The sequence below is a fragment of the Saccoglossus kowalevskii genome, chromosome 6 (genome assembly GCF_978046115.1).
Source record: "Saccoglossus kowalevskii chromosome 6, keSacKowa6.1, whole genome shotgun sequence".
NCBI lineage: Eukaryota > Metazoa > Hemichordata > Enteropneusta > Harrimaniidae > Saccoglossus > Saccoglossus kowalevskii.
The window spans coordinates 24,103,408-24,120,753 of NC_140646.1; the positions used below are offsets into that span (position 1 = coordinate 24,103,408).

The following is a 17,346-nucleotide window of genomic DNA, read 5'->3' on the forward strand; positions in this document are numbered from 1 at the left end:
AGCCACGAAATGTTGACAACGAACATTCAATATTACGTACTAGTATTTCGTGACACACTTTACCCCTATCGAGCGTTCTGATGTTCAACAATTACATACGACGTGCGTGGTGATATTTACTCAATAAAGGATTGGCGAAACAAACGAACCAAAGAATGGAAAAAAAAAAATCAGTAATCATTAAAAAAATCTAGCTGATAATAATTAATTTGCGTTGTTTTTCCACCATCTCGACATCCTCTCCGAGTTTATAATTTCCAACCCCTAGCAGATTCGGTCTCATCGGCTTCACTTAAATCGGACAGTCAAAGGAACGTGTCCCAACGATGTCCCTGGACAGTGTCTACTTGTAGCAACCATTGGTTTGCACTGCCCGATCATTTTTGATTACTTTTTGGTCTGCTTTTCCTAATTTCGATTGTACACAAAACACGTTGTCTCCGAAATTCCAGGATTCGGGCGGGCTTGTTGGCTTCGGAAACCAAATCATGTGATTGATCAAAATTATTTAAATTTTTTTCTCGCAAGAAGCCCTGGCTATACATGTTATATACAAAATAGCAAGCTGATCGGTCGAAGAACTCATGAGAAACACATGCTTCAAATTGTGGTCATTTTTGCTAGAAATCTAAAACGGCGGCCATACCCATGAGAAGAAGCTATGGTCATACATTTGATTGGCAGCTGATTGGCTGCACCATTCACCCGAAACAAATGCTTAAACCTTTGGTCAATAATCAAAGATGACGGCCAGATATTTTATTATTATTATTTTTCTCGTAAGGAGCTTGGGTCTCACATGATATATACATGTACAAAAGATCGAGTTGATTGGTTAAGGCATTCAAGAGAAAAAAATGCACAAACTTTTGGTAATTTTGTAAAAAATCAAAGATGGCGGCCAAACCACATGACCAGTCAAAATTATTTTATTTCTCCCTATAAAAAGCTTTGACCAAAGTTGACCAAGTAAAGCACTCGTGAGAAAGAAATGCACAATATGTTTGCTGAAAATTTAAGATGACGGCCGAACCACGTGTCTGAGTGATCTGATTTTTTTGTGCAGTCTGGAGGAATTCGATATAGATATGCAAATGAAGTTACCGTTTTCCCGAAAAAAAACCCCGCGTGACCACGTGTTCGTTTGAGATAGTATTGCTGATTTCTATTGCACATGAACTTAGAACTGTCTGGACCAATGACAATTTCGAAATTATGGTAACTGGTTCTAAACTAGCCCCCATTAACATAGCAAGTAATGAAAACTATTCATAAAACACATACAATGACACTAATGGATTTTTGTTACCACTATTTCATACCCACAATACACCCAGCACACGACAATTCTTTCTGTTATTGTCTATCAATCCACATACACTGACAGACCAACGTTTTCATTTTCATAGAGTTATTTTTATTGTGATGGATGCTGTCTCCCATTTAAGTGATGTCTTATCCTAAATTAATTGATGACTCTATAAGCAACGTGACGATAACATGATCCCAGTTTAATGAAAATGACAAAAGTTTAGTGAGGTGCAAATTAATACAAGAATGCCAAAAAGGCAATAATTATTTGCAGAAATAGTGGTAACAAAAATCCATTAGTGTCATTGTATGTGTCGAGGTTCCGTTTAATAAGCCTTGGCCAAGAAACATGTTCTGCTTGTGAAATAGTTACAAACAGTGTGATACTTTATCAATGTAAATGTTTTAATTGATACAAATTATATTGACTATGGCCCTGAAACGTCCAGGAAGTACGATGACAATATTGACTTTTTTTGAAAATAATTACATTTGCGTTTTAGCAAAAAACGCGTATATTACATTAAAAATAGCTGATACGTGAACATTAGTAAAAGAAGATAAAATATACAATATATAGCTCATAGAATGTAAACTAGAAAGCTAGAAAATAGATGATTTATTTCTGGCTTGCATTTTAAAAGCTCCCGGGAGATGTTGTTTCGAAAATCATTGCGAATAAAGTCGCACCGCCAGCGACGAAAAGAGTCATTTTCCCTGAATAATTTTGTTTTTCAGAATTTTCTCTGTTTTAAGTTCTTTCAGAATCTGTCCCAGTTTCTAAAAGGCTAATACTTTATTGAATAACTTTTAGGTCGCGCATAGTACGCGAAACGCTCAAAGGGGGGGGGGGGAGTACCACGTAACACTTAATATCGCGTATTCGTGGTCCATATTTGACGAACGTTATTTGTCGCGTCTTCAATCGGTTGGCTAAAGCAACCCATGTGAGAAAATCAATTTTACCTTTATTCGATATAACGTAAATGGTTAAAACGTGATAAATAGAGTGGATTCGTACTTACATTGGCACAAAACAACCACAACAGTCAACGGGTAAAGAGTCTGATACGGGATATTGATTATCCACGACTGTTACACGATTGCCGCGAATGGTCACGGATTGAGTACACGCACACACAGTATTGATTGACCCTATAAATATAAATAACTACGCTGAGGTTACTTACTGTTTATCAATGTCAACTTAGTTTTTGTAACTTTGCGTAAATGAATGATTGCTATATTCACACCTAAAAAGGGCACATGTCACACCGGGTCGTGTTTGATATAGGCCCCGTACAACGAGTGTAAAATACATTGTTTACGCGAAATTCGGACGAGAGATGCGTGTCGACTGCGTGATTTAACATCCGTCTTTAAGAAAACCGACCTATGTGTGGTTGATTTCCAAAATTGCACATCGATTATCAATTTTATAGCACCAACCAATAGAGTAACACTACCATTCTATCGTACAATTGGTGCATAAATTACCAAGAATTATTTGCGCACGGTGTTAAGCTGACTGGTACAACATGTTGCAAATCATACATGTCTGTTACCATAGTAACATATGACTTCAGACGGACAAGTTCATAATAGGCAGTGCATGCTTACTGATCCAATGCAAATCGTCGTCCAATGTAGCGATGTCTACATTGGCTGTCTGTACCACCTCTTAGAAACACCAACTTGCCCTCTCATTGGAAACGAATACTATGTTTGTTTGAATACTACGATGAAGACTTTCCGTTTTCGACAGTTGTGAATTTTTTTTTTTTATTTTTAAGTAAAATCATATTTATTGAAGTTATTGTTCATACATGAATTGTTGAACACACTGCATAGTTTGTAATTTCATTCAGCTTTTTTCAGTCATAATTCAAGACAAATAAAAAGCAAAAACATAGAGAATATAGCGAATTATCTTTTTTTCTGTAATATTCTTGTGTAAGCAGTAATTTTCATCCGTATGCATATGTAATACATTTCGTTGTGAATGTTCTTAATATATTTCTGATCGTCCTTGTCAAAATCAGTTGTTTCCAGTTTTGTCCCAAAAAGAATTTCGCAATGTTGAAAACAGAAAATCGTAGTGTCTTTTTTTTTGGGGGGGGGGGGGAAGGAAAACCAATGTCAGACTTACACATGCTATCCATGTTGTATATTTGAAATATACCGTGACAGGAATTGGTTTTGTGGTATCTTTTGTATCACGATTTTTTATAAATATATGGAATAATATAATAACACAGAGACCAATAAGAAAATATTTACATTCGATTTCGACGTATTCTTTCCACAGAATACTGTGAACAAAATAAGTGATAACTGTAGATTGCCTTGTTTTGAGGAGTTACAGAGTTTTACTAAAAAAACAAAAATAACGTATACCGTTGTCGCCAGGGGCGGTATACACGTGTGTCGATTGACGTATGTGGAACAACTGCCAAAGTACTAAGAGTGCAATTGAATTAGGGAGGAACAGTGCGCCCTCGCAGGCCACCATATTGAGGGAGATTGTGTTCCCCTGTATTGCACCATAGTGTATATTAAGCGTGTACCCACTAATAGTACTAAAAGTATGAGACCACTGATCGCCGAAGAACACGTACAATAATTATTGTTCATAATAGTATTGAATGAAAACATGTTAATTGAATCAGTATCATGACATTTAACATCAAACTAGGATTTCACATCAAGTTCATCTGTAAAATGTAATACTTAAATAAAGTAAATTCATCTGTGATTCGAGAAAATGAACACTTTTCCAATTAGGTATTTTCTGGTGTGTGTTTTTATACAGGTAGGCGTCACGCATGACATCACGTCTGCAAAGTTACCCTATCTTTCACATTGATGAACTTAATGACCTTTTGACGAGACTTCTGCATTATCGTGTGGTCCATTTAACTGCACCGAGGCATATAGTGGGCAAAGTTTAATACTAGCTCGCACACCATCATACCTACGTATCAGTTTGATCAGTAGGTACGGTGCATCAACATGACGAGCAGCAAAGACGATCTACGGGATCCAAAGTTTTGGCGAGCTGTCGTTGGAGAGTTTCTCGCCACCACCTTATTCGTGTTTATCGGGATAGGTTCAACATGTGGCTGGAATCCACCGTATACCCCGAGTATGGTACAGATAGCACTGTGTTTTGGACTCACCATCGCCACAATGGTGCAGTGCTTTGGACACGTCAGTGGAGCGAATATCAATCCGGCAGTAACTTGTGCGTTGCTCGTTACAAGAAAAATCAGTTTTCTGCGGGCTTTTCTCTATGTGATCGCCCAATGTATCGGCGCGGTTGCTGGCGCTGGCTTGATTTATGGTGTTACGCCAGCCGGTGTCCGGGGAGGTCTCGGGGCGACTTCACTCGGTACTGGCGTTGCCGTCGAGCAAGGATTCGCCATCGAGTATTTGATAACGTTTGAGTTGGTGTTCACAGTCTTTGCTACCATCGATCCGAACAGAAAAGATCTACAAGGATCCGCCTCATTAGCCATAGGAATAGCCGTTGTTATTGGCCACTTATTTGCGGTAAGTCAACCATAAAGTAAAAAAATAACCAAAAACAATATTTATTGAAACGAAATTTTAAATTAACAATAAACCGATGGTATATGATTTAACAATATCCCCACATAGAATAAAGAACGCGCAATTGATAAAATAACATCCTATCCACAATAAGTAACATATTACAAGAGTACCTTTGCCACGAAACTAGTCGCGGTTGTTCAACAAGCACATCGGTGTTGGCCACGATTCCAAGTACTGTACACAAAGGTTGACGCTGTTATCCTGCTCGTCAAGGCCACGTCACTGCATTTCGCTAACTATTTCTATCGGCGTTCTTATCGCTACCAAAGTTACGCGTTACCATTATGTGCATAGTTCACGCAGATAACAAAAAATAACCTACCATTAAATAATAATAGTAATTTTTTTTTACATTTTTCTAGTATTATTATGCATTAATTTTAAACAAATACATGTTTGTTTACGCTCATAAACTTATCCAACGTCAACCGATTACCAAATATATGTGAAAACAACTTTAAACATTTTATGCTCGGTCGGTAGGATAATTCGGACACCTCCGACAATCCCTACTGCAGTAGGAACCTTGGTTCCGAATCTAGTTTCGCAGACACGGAGAGAATAGTTCCTCCTTGAGATATACTTAAAAAATGGGCAACGGTCAACACCGAACTATGTTTGTAAACAGAGAGATTGAACGGTGACCATTCGTCAACGTCATCGCCCTAAACCTTTCGTGAGCTTCAACAACAATGTGTTTATCCAACCCAAGTCGTACTATTTAAGACACTGGATGTGCGAAATATACACGTATGTATGTCACGAATACGTAAAATGATGCTGACCGATTTTTATTTTCATGGGCGGGGCAAATCTCACACTGCTGCCACCACTTTTTTTTTATTTGCGACAAGGAGGCCAAGATATGCCAAACAAGATCGGCATACTCGTTGTACGGATGTAACGTACATTATTTTATTATCACAGCTTAGCTCGCTGTCACCTTGTCACCGACCACATATATTTGCTAGCTATTTTAAGAACTGTTACTGTTGGTGTTTCATATTACCTGTTCATGGTCACCCGTGATATTGTTTGCACGCTTAGAGTCAACGACGAAGCTGCTAATAGCAGCACTTAAACTTTAAACCATTGAAATTTTTTAAAAAGGTCTTAAAATCAACGATTTATACACTGTCCATTCCACGTTTTATGAGCAGCCCGTTCAATGTCTAACCGCCCCTCCCCGTATAATGACTCGTTCTGTATGTATGTATGTAAGTTGATTGGTTGGTTGATGTATAGCAGATATAACATATTGGTACACAGCTCTCGCGGACTTTTGTCAGTCCACCGGGGAACCGACATCAATATTGTGAAGGGCTTGTTTGAACATATTGGGTTGGGTAAAACCATGGAGGTAAAAAATATATTTTTACCTCCATGGAAAACACGCAACACGGCAAATTAATTTTGTTGACAAATGCGACGAGATATAAAAAGAACAATGCGTTGCAAGCTCACTTCATGTGCAAAATTGGCTGTATTCCTTCTAGATCTATGGACAGAATTTATTCTGTTAAGGCATAAACAGTGCGTAAATTATGGCGATCGAGCGGACATAGCGGACATTTTTTACCGAGAAGAAAAATGCAGTCCAGTTCAGGTGTTTATTAGAGACAATACTATGTTTCTATTGACTCGTACTTAATTTAACAAAAAAATACACTTCTTAAATTGAAGGCACATTGTGAGTGACTTTTCGAATATTGGTATTCTTGCGATTCGTTGTCATACCAACAATAATCATGTTTAGACCACGCGATTTCATGATTAATTCACGAAGTGGTGACCGTAACTACGTAACACCGGTCAATCTATCATCGCTTCACGGGTGATCTCTACTGGCAGTGTCACGTGACATAACCACATTTGATACCAATTATTCTAAATGGTAGCCGTACGTGCTCGCAGCAAACTTTGAAGTGGTAATTGGTTTCAAATAGTTTTCACACTCTTCCAAACAAAAGTTTTTTTTTTTTTTTTTTTTTTTACAAAGAATGTTTTATATGATGTGTAACTCACTGTTGTTGCACCTGGCACATATTATATTTCCATTGGAAGCAATTTCAGCGTTTGTTTAAATTCCACTTATTTCAACTATCTGCTTAGATCTTGAAGTTAGTACTAGTATATCATTTGACGAGATCTCGAACTATACCATTTGACGAGATCTCGAACTATACCATTTGACGAGATCTCGAACTATACCATTTGACGAGATCTCGAACTATACCATTTGGCGAGATCTCGGACTATACCATTTGACGAGATCTCGAACTATACCATTTGGCGAGATCTCGAACTTTACAATTTGACGAGATCTCGAACTATACCGTTTGACGTGGAAGAAGTAAAACGTGAATTGTATCCGACAAAGAAGTATGCAAGACATTCCTTCCGTGCAAAATGCCGAACAGTGCTGACAATAATCATGAAAGCACGTATATTTATTGGTTCCAATACCACCTGTGACGCCCCTCTCAGCAACTTGAATTGTTGCATTTTAACTTCTTGTTGTGTTCAGACTAAACTGGACCGCTAAACTAATTATTCTGACACATAAATTGCAAGCACAACAAAGCCGCTTTCTCTCACTAATAAATATTGGAAAATACATTTCTAAGCGAGCAAAGCGTTTGGTTATCATGTTGTTGGGTGTGTATCTGACAATCTGGTTACCATGACAACAGTCTGGGGGGCAGATTACTAATGTGTCTGAATTTAGATAACGCGTGTTAAATAAATAACAGTTACGCTAATGATGACAACCAACGCGGTTGCGATATTAAGTGTGACACGAAGCGCCTAAATTCGACAGTGCAGTTTTTTCACCAAGATTAGACTGACTCTAGTCCGCTGTAGGAATTAAATATAATACGTATTGTATATCCTGAGCTGAATTATTCATGTGCTAAATTGAAACCCAGTAAATATGCAAAGTTTACCATAGAATGTATTGTTTCTTTTACAAACCAGTTAAAGCGGGGGGGGGGGGGGTCGTCGCCTGCGCACGCGCGGGAATTGAGCGGAAAGCGATGATAACAACACACGCTAAAAACGCAAAGGCTCATGGCTCATGGACGCTTGTTTGTAAACAATGACAAGCTATGGCCAACTGACGCATGCGCAGGTGACAACATCTCCACTGTAACATTTTTGCAACATGAAATCCGCTGAACTAAAACTGACACCCCCCCCCTTCAGCAGTACTTGTATTTCAGCCAAACAAACATGTTGTCGAAATTACGCTCGTAAAGTGTATATTAGTGTTACATCTGTTGTCGACAAGACCTAAGTATACGTTCCCTGAAGCGTCTTTATAAATGCTACTCATTTGTCGGGGTGTAGGTGAAAGGTCAACCGTAGCAAGACTCCTTCGGTGACATTTAGTTATCCGTAACAGTGCGCATGCGTTGTGGCTTAACGTATTACTAGTATATTCGTTTAACTTTAGTGGGAAAGAAATGTTTTGAATTGATACTGAGTTTTTGAAGTTTTTGAGAATTTGTTTTCAGAGAAAATTCTTCATATTTTAGCCCGTTTTTTGAGTGTTTATTTCACCTCCATATGCACGCGTCTGGACAATATGTCTACTCCATTCTTTTCAAGGCTGCTTATCCTAATTTTACCCTGACTATGCCTCGATGCACACAACAATTAACGAACTGTTGATAGGTATTTATATGAATTATAGAGACAGGAATAAATAAAATATAACATGCTGTTAATAATACTGATCTTACCCAAATGTCAGTTCTGAAATCAAGACAGATATCTGCTCATTGGAATTCAACAAAACCATCACAGATTTTTCTGTTTCGGAAGTCTAACGCTGCAACACACATGCTGCTATTTGATTGTTGGTTTTCAGATTCTTTTCATCATGTTTTAGGTCATATTTCTCATTCACAAATATAATCCCGTACATGCCACAATGTGTATTAATATACTTGGATGACCTGACGATAAACATGATGTACAAATATAAACAATAAATTGAAATTAAAGCGGGGGTGTCGTCACCTGCGCATGCGTCAGGTGGCCATAGCGTGTCATTGTTTACAAACAAGCGTCAACCCATGAGCCTTTGCGTTTTAGCGTGTGTTATTATCATCGTTTGGGACTCAATTACCGCGCATGCGCAGGTGACGAACCTCCCGCCACCCTGTAGATATTCTTTTTGGGTTCAAAATCCTAAAATTTATTCATCTTATACAGACACATTAGTATCTGCACGCTTTTAATACGTTGAATACACAGCTAGTCTAGCTAAACAATTCGTCACGTGGTACGTGATGACCACACAGATTATTTTTTATTTGTGTAGTTGGTGAAACATCTTGTTTTCAGCGCATACTGTACTGCGCAAATTAATGACATATACACCACGTGACTGTTTCAGACTGAACGACACAGTGCTGCAGACGGGATTTGCATTCTTCTTTATGATATTCGACACATAATCGTAATTCGCATTTCAACAGCTCGTCCATCGTCCATGATTCTTTTGAATTCCCGGGAATGCACCATCATGGAATAATGGACGCCATTATGTACACTACTTATGTGAGTTTAGGGTTATTAGAAAACTAAGACATCAAAAGGTGGAGGACACCTTAGACTGGCGGAGTCGGGATGATTAGTTTGTTTTTTTTAGTTTGAATAAAATAAAAAAAAAATCGCGAAATCTGGTTTATTCTGCAGGAAATTCATTGCTATTAAATATTCATGATGCACATATTATAATGAGGTGGGCGCGGAAATACGTGCATAATGAGGTCAACATGGTAAAGGTCACATTGCAGACCCAACATGGCTGCACGTTGAAATTTGAGTTTGTTGTAGTCGTCGTAAATAGACTTAAAAAGTAACTCGTACTAGTCGTAGAATTAAAAAAAAAAAAACGGCTGCTACAATCAGCCGACGTCTTCTCGACCAGAGGTCAGTTGAAGAGACGTTGTGATTGGCTTAGATGATTGTCAATTATTAGAACACTCATTAACATAATTACCCGTTGAAAAATCGACGGGTTCCTGCAGTGTTGATAGAGGGCCATGCAGAATAAAATGGCAGTCGGGGTGATTTCGCAGTTACAAGGGATTTCGCGCTAACACCTCCATTTCGCGATTTTTTTTTATTTTATTTAAACTACAAAAACGAATTAATCGCCCCGACTGCGCCAGTCTAAGGACACCTGTACGATTCAGTCGTAAAACACATAATTTATTTATTGTTGCCTGAGATGTCAATATGTGGAGACCGCCTCGAGACAATGCCAAGCTACCCGACATGCCCCCCCCAAAAAAACGTAACACCTTACAGACGGACCAATCAGAGATTACTATGTTTGTTGACAGTTGTTCTCGAAGTATTCAAATCTGCTTTGTATATTTGCTTTAATTCAACTGTTTCCGCCTGTACCGATTTAGTTCATAAAGCACACAATGGGTCAAAATGAGATGTAAAAACAAATCTATATGAATTATTATAAGCGTATTATGTATAACTTAAGCGGTAGTTATACAAGATATGAGCTCGTGCAGTAACGTAGGCTGTTTTAAGTATGATTGATGCATGAGCGTTTCTGGGAATGGCGAGGGTGCCTGCCTGGCCAATCCAGTTGTTTCATTTGGATTTGAATAAGACTGATCCCAAATTAAAATCACTGGGTTTCGGTGATTTCATTTTTGTATGATATATACAGGATGTCTATGAATTAGACTTAAATATCAGATTTATTAAACGAGGATAGTAAATTTTCATTTATTCCCAGCCTATGCCGAGCATTAAAGCAGTGTAAGCATTTACGATATTTCATTTAGAGTTGTTATAGGAATCGGGCAAAAGTAATAACAAAATATAATCAACATTTCCAATGAAAAAAATGACAATGCACCTAATTTGTATATTATCTTGTATTCATATACTAGTAATTGGATTGGTAAAAACGCAACAGCGAGGTAAATAACAGTTTTGTGAATACGCGTCACAATATAACAACATTAAAGTTGGCTTTACACTCTTTCAAAACCTTAACATTGTTTGCAGTTGACGGGATTCGTGAATTAAGGTTCCGTCGTGGGTAATTTACTGTCCAACTAAAAGCACCCGAACTTTTCGATGTCATCGTCAAAGAGCAATTAATCACTTATTTTATAGGATGCGTTGTTTATATTTAACCTAAAACCATTACACAAACCATACACAAACACATAAACAAATCAATGTCACAATAGATGAACTTTTAATTTACGATTATGTTCAACATGGGTTGACTACGGATAAATCAAGTTTGTAATTTAAAGGCATGGAATCAGGAGGTTGTGACGTTTTTGTTTGCGACGGTTAGCTGGTTCCTGAAACTAGTTCTCGTGAGCGAAAAAGATGTGTGCGATTGTTTGTGTGTGATCGCCGGCCACGTTTTGGTAGGGCCAAATCAACTGTAGTTGTATTGCGTGGTATATTAAAGAGTGGCGGTTTTTTACACGTGTTATGTACGTTGCTATGAGTCTCATAACGAACAAGGCGCGAGGCTACGACCACCGCCTCTTAGATAACGTTGTTATCCGCATATAGGTCAGAAAAAAGCTGCTTTACGGTCGCAACCGACTTAGGAATTCATGGCTGCAAAAAAAAAAGCTCCTTAGACGAGATTTGAGACAAAGCCCCCAGATGAAGAGCCCCACCATTTCTTGAAACATCTAGCAATTAGAAAAATTACTAAGACATACTAAAAGCAATCTCGACATATAATTTTTCCTTCGTGCAAAGACATCAAATTCTTTTACATTCTCTACACATATACGTGTACATGTTTTTTCGTCAACTAGAATTAGGAGAAATATACACACTGACAACAAATCTCGATACTTGAATACTACATAGTGTTGTTAAATGACATTTTTAAGTATTGCTTTGTTTTTATTTTCAGATTCAGTTCACCGGGGCTAGCATGAATTCGGCTCGTTCATTTGGCCCAGCGGTTATAATGAATTTCTGGGAGGATCACTGGGTAAGTAAACTGTGTAGACGATGTTGAACGAAGTCCGTGGCTGGTATGAACAAATGAAGGATATATCTGTAGGGTATACACGTTGCCCGCGATGTCCCAGGTTTGTCAATGCAATGACACTCTTTTAGCGTGAGTGTATCGTTCATAATGTGAAACTATTTCAGTCACTAAAAAATAATTGATATGTTCGCGATTGTAAGGTGTATTCAAATATATCACAAAGTGCAAATAAAGACTGGGGGTATCTTGTTTGCTCCATACCGATAAGACCAACTCTAACGGCAATTTTGAAATAACAGCATATCGTTTTCCGTAGATATACTGGGCTGGACCAATATTAGGTGGCATCACTGCGGGTGTTACGTACGAGTACCTATTCTCCGCCAAAACCACCAAGGACACTATCAGTAGCTGTATGCTCTCCAGACAAGACAGTGAACTCATTGAGGAAAAGGTTTCAACAGTCTAACTGATGACATTGGTTACATCGTCACTAAATCGTGGACAAAAATATGACAGGCAATATCAAAAGTTGCGTGAACATACCCTTGAGTTTCGTCGCCTGCGGGCGCCATAACTACACAAGTTTTGTGGCGGACGCGCGACGATCACGGTTGAAGGTCCATTTAGGCAAATTTCAAAATATATTACGAGTTATTTTTCTTATCATATACTGCATATGAAACAAGTTCCCCCATCATTGGTATGAATAAATACATGTTTTAAAACTAATATGGTAACCCCAGCACTATTTTACATTGAACGGGTTGGATTTGACATGCGAGAGTTAGACGCTCAGCTTTTTGACATGAACACAAATTCTCCATGAGGCGAATGGTGTATTGTGGGTAGTACAACGAATCACAAAGACGCTTTTATTTCTTCGAACAGCATTACATTTTTGATAATAAAACTGGAAAATTCAAAGTCTATTTTAAAGTGGCAATAGTTGTAGCTATTGATTTTTTCTCTCCGATTTTTATTTTCAATAAAACATTTCATGTGTCATTAGTGTTAATTTTTAGAAGTCATCGCCGAAATGTGCACATTGAAAATATACGCGGGGTTGCGTCCGGGTCTCCAGAGGGCGCCATCTATTGAAATCTAGTTTTGTCAAGCGACACTCTGGTATTACGCTACAAGATGTCAACACTGTCGGAGGCCCTGGACGAAATGTTCAATACATCGCCATCTTGAGGGGGCTAAGCCTCTCTGTCGGCCTTTCACTGAAGATTGTATGTTATTTCCCATAATAATCTGTGTCGTGCACCACACTTTTTTAATGAAATGGCGTACTTTTCACCTGCAAATGTATCTAAAACAATATTTTGGTATGTCACAGCTATTGCCACTTTAATGTTTCACAATCTTTACAAATATACATTGTGTTGAATTTATATAGTTTGTACAAATTTTGTTTAATAAAAATAATTGAATCAAAACTTGAAGCACAACTTATCATAGAAAAAACGAAGGTTTTGAAATATATTGTCACTAGAGGGCGACTTATTCAGCTGCACATACGGATGTCATTACACGGTGGCCTGCCGCCAGAGAATATCTTTTTAACAGATTTTAATGTTCTTGCAAATAGTAGAAATGTTTTAAACCGCTACAGTTGTTGCTTTGCGCCATGTTTGTTGAACACAAAATAACATCCGTTAATAATTCCGTAGCGTGAAAGGATATAGAAAACTTTTTTTGTTAGAAATACCGCCACCTAGAGTCAAAACTTAAACAGCATTTGTTCATGTATTGAGGGAAAAAACATCAGAAATATTGTGATCCTTAAGACAACTTGTTGGCTCTCTAAAGCCTGCCTAACCGTCCCTGTCCATTGGAGGATAGGGGGTACAGGGAACTAGGAAGGGATTTTAGTTTATTTTAAGACAAACCTGCAAGTTGCCTCAAAAATCCATGACATCTGTGTAGGAGAGCCACGTTGGCTTATTTTTCATGGGAATGTTTACAGCATATTCTGGAGTTGGACAATTGGAATCTGGACTAGACTGTTATCACACCTCTTAGCCATGTTGTTTTATAATAATTCAACAGCCTCAACATCTTGCCCATGTCACTGTTACACTTGAAACAGCACAGTCACAACCTGTGATTAACTTTACTGATGTAATCCTAGTGACCCAAACTTAATTTTGAATCACCAAAAATAAACATTTTCCAATATACGATATTTAACAATTCTAGCAGCTATTGTCCCGCATGTATCTAAGTGTCAATTCCACACTAATATTTCAAATTTCCGTATTGCAATCGTTACTACCATTTAATGCAAAACACTGAAGCACATTTAGAGGGCGGTGGTCGTCGCAGTGCGCCATTTGTGTTGATCAACATTGGTTTTACCATAATCCAATGCGCTCTTCTAATGGAAATCACAAGTATGAGGTCTGACCTGGGCGCGACATGACTAATTACTGACGGTGACTCGTTTGATACCTTACAATCACCTAAAAATACCCCATTAAAGCTTGGTAACGTCTCAGATTGGACTTGTTGATCTGCACAACAGTCAAAGTCACCATCTTATATTATACGAGACCCATGCGTGGTGCGACGACTACAGTCCTTTCAGTGTGTGTACATGTTACAAGTTCATCTACTTTCTGAAGAGAAGAAAATGAGACATTTTCAGTTTTTCATTTTATTTATAAATGTATACCTGGCTATTATCGCAAAACATTACCCGCCATTCTGGGTCTAGCAAGACTTACAAATAAATGAAACAACGTAGATTATATTTTTCATAAAATATACAATCGAAAATTAAAAAAAAAAAAAAAAAGCACTGATTCCGAAGTTATTGGTACCCAAAGAAACAATGCAAACTGAATAAAATCATGCATCCAAACATGATATAAACTAATTTGTAAATTATATTATCAGTCTTTTGTTTAACTAGACGGAGTAGAGTAGGATAATCCTCATGTACAATTACACTACAACTAAAACAGGTTGAAATTATCCAGAGAAAACAACAGCGAAGTAATAAATACGCACAATCCTTTGCAGCATTTCCCCCCCCTATAATTGAAATACAACTCCTTATCTAAAGAAAAAGTTAAAAACAATTAATATGGACAGCGAGTACTCAGAATTTTTTTTTTTTTTTACAATGTTGAGTATTTTCAACTACAGATGTTTATTATAATAATATACTTCCATTAAAAATAGTACAACCCATGAAATATATTAGTAAAAAAAAAAAAAAAAAAAAATCACTCAAAAAAAAAAAAATTATGCCTATAGAGCATTTTTCAGTTGAAGCCAACATTTACAGCAAGTTTGTGATCGTCACAACAAACACTTTTTTTTTCTTATAATACATAATATACACTTATGAATGCTGTAAGTATATATATTTTTTTTACATGTACATAATTCATTCAACTTCTTGTTATATTAATGGCAGTGATGTTTTGCTTTAACCTCCGTCAATTTATTAATTACATGTACATTTTCTCTATAAAAGAAACAATTCTCTCAGTTTGATATAAAAAAAAAACCAAGACTATGTTTTCCTTTGGAAGCTCTTAAACTCCAGACAAGTCATAAAATTGACCCCTGATACTGTCAAAACATGGAGTAATGGGTGAAGAGTCAACTATTCTACAATTTGCATATTATGAATAAATTTGCATTGGTAATCACTCTAAACTGTACATTCCTCAAAGTAATTTAATTTTTTTTTATATATTTCATTCAAATATTTTTATATGAAATTTGAAAAGACTATAATATAGTAGTTGTACATAAATTTGCATACTGCTCATACATGACAAATATGGAACTTGTCATTCCAAATTCATGATCATCCAATTAACATAAATTCCAAATAAGGTAACACTACATAAATTTGCACACTGCTCACACACGGCAGCCAAATATGGAACTTGTCATTCCAAATTCATGTTCATCCAATTAACATAAATTCCAAATAAGATAACACTACATAAATTTGCACACTGCTCACACACCACAGCCAAATATGGAACTTGTCATTCCAAATTCATAATCACCCAATTAACATAAATTCCAAATAAGGTAACTACATAAATTTGCACACTGCACACTAAGGTGGTAATTAACATATTACCATATATAGAGTTGAATTTTGTGTTCCTGAAATCTTGGTTGTTTTAAATTCTGATCTTATTTAGAATATGATCATTTTAAGAAACAATTAAAATATTTCAGTCAAAATGTTTTTTTTCATAATAAAAATGTCAGAATGACAAAGACTACCTGCCGGCAGATGACAACAAACTCAGATTTTAATATTCACTGTAATTTTGTACTTTGAAATCATCACAAGAAGATGCCGATACTGCATAGCGCACACAGTGAAAAAACACACACTAAATGTGTTCACATAAAAAGTAGCATCACATTCAACTTGAACAGCACCTCTTGTAGTTCATGAAACTCTGCTTTCTACTTTCCTGATTAGGGTCAAGGTTCACTAGTAATGCCAATTTCTAATGCTGAGTAGGTATGTACAATAATTTATTGGTACTTAGCCGATTGGCATGGTTTTGGTTGGTGCAATTTCCAACAACAACTGGAAGAAGATTGTGAATTTACCTGCAAGATAGAAACAGAACAGATTGAATATGAGAAATGCATCAGTACATGCATTTTTAAATCAATGAAACATCCAGAACAAAGTAGTTGATCAGATATTCATAAATAAATAATGTGATAACACAAACACACTGTCTTGTTAATCAAGGTGTCTAAAACTAATAAAACCTTTAATAAGTAGTACCGTTAAAGTCCTAATATAAACCGCATACGTAATAGTAACTGCACCCCCAATTCCGGCTTCGGGGTTAAAGAGTTCTTAACAAAAATTGAAAACTTGAAAAGTACCTATTACTAACCGCACCCCCAATTCAACAAGACCGTGACTGACTTCATTGTTTCAACCAGCTGTTCCAAAACGGCATTGTTCCTAATCCTATTCATTTGTTTCGACAACATGCCCAAAAATATTCACACCTATTTATTGTTCAGCGGTGATAAGATGTCAGACAGGCAATGAAACTGCTTTTGTTCTGGTGGCGACCTCTGTCAATACTCTTTCTGAATACGTCTGTGTTTCGTAAGTTTTAGACAATGAGCTTTTATCACTGTAAAAGTGTTAAACTGAGCATTGAAGAATAATTTATCTTTCGAAAACAAATAATTTCTTGATTTAAAAAAAAAATCATGCAGTTTTCCCATAGAAATCAAAGGCAAAAGATCGCACTACATTATCGGGAAATCTCTTCCGTTCACGATGAGGTCGCTGAACTGTCATTAACATATTTAAATGAGCTATGTAATTTAGACACGTGGGCACCATCCAGCATTTTGATTGGTTAATTAGAGACTTGACCTATCCG

General features: G+C 37.0%; 2 protein-coding genes across 4 annotated transcripts in view; one reads left to right on the forward strand and one right to left on the reverse strand.

Annotated features, from left to right (window-relative positions):
• Positions 1 to 4,262: 4,262 nt before the first annotated feature.
• LOC100378070 (aquaporin-4-like) lies at positions 4,263 to 12,809 on the forward strand. The gene is made up of 3 exons (XM_006816894.3): positions 4,263 to 4,863; positions 11,861 to 11,941; positions 12,258 to 12,809. The coding sequence occupies exons 1-3, from the start codon at positions 4,324 to 4,326 to the stop codon at positions 12,408 to 12,410; spliced, it is 774 nt and encodes a 257-aa protein (XP_006816957.1). The 5' UTR covers positions 4,263 to 4,323; the 3' UTR covers positions 12,411 to 12,809.
• A 1,778-nt stretch (positions 12,810 to 14,587) lies between these two features.
• LOC100378220 (b(0,+)-type amino acid transporter 1-like) overlaps positions 14,588 to 17,346 on the reverse strand; it is a 44,529-nt gene continuing 41,770 nt past the window's right edge. For all 3 annotated transcript variants that reach the window (XM_006816886.3, XM_085500239.1, XM_085500238.1), the window contains one exon: positions 14,588 to 16,543. In XM_006816886.3, the coding sequence (XP_006816949.1) occupies positions 16,476 to 16,543 (68 nt within the window). In that variant the 3' untranslated portion in view covers positions 14,588 to 16,475. The remainder of the gene's footprint in view (positions 16,544 to 17,346) is intronic.

What these genes read in the sequence shown, in the direction of transcription:
- LOC100378070 (XM_006816894.3), top strand. Translation starts at nt 4,324, where the DNA reads ATGACGAGCAGCAAAGACGATCTACGGGATCCAAAGTTTTGGCGAGCT. An exon ending in TTATTGGCCACTTATTTGCG is followed by an intron (nt 4,864 to 11,860) that starts GTAAGTCAACCA and finishes TTTTATTTTCAG; the next exon opens with ATTCAGTTCACCGGGGCTAG. An exon ending in ATTTCTGGGAGGATCACTGG is followed by an intron (nt 11,942 to 12,257) that starts GTAAGTAAACTG and finishes CGTTTTCCGTAG; the next exon opens with ATATACTGGGCTGGACCAAT.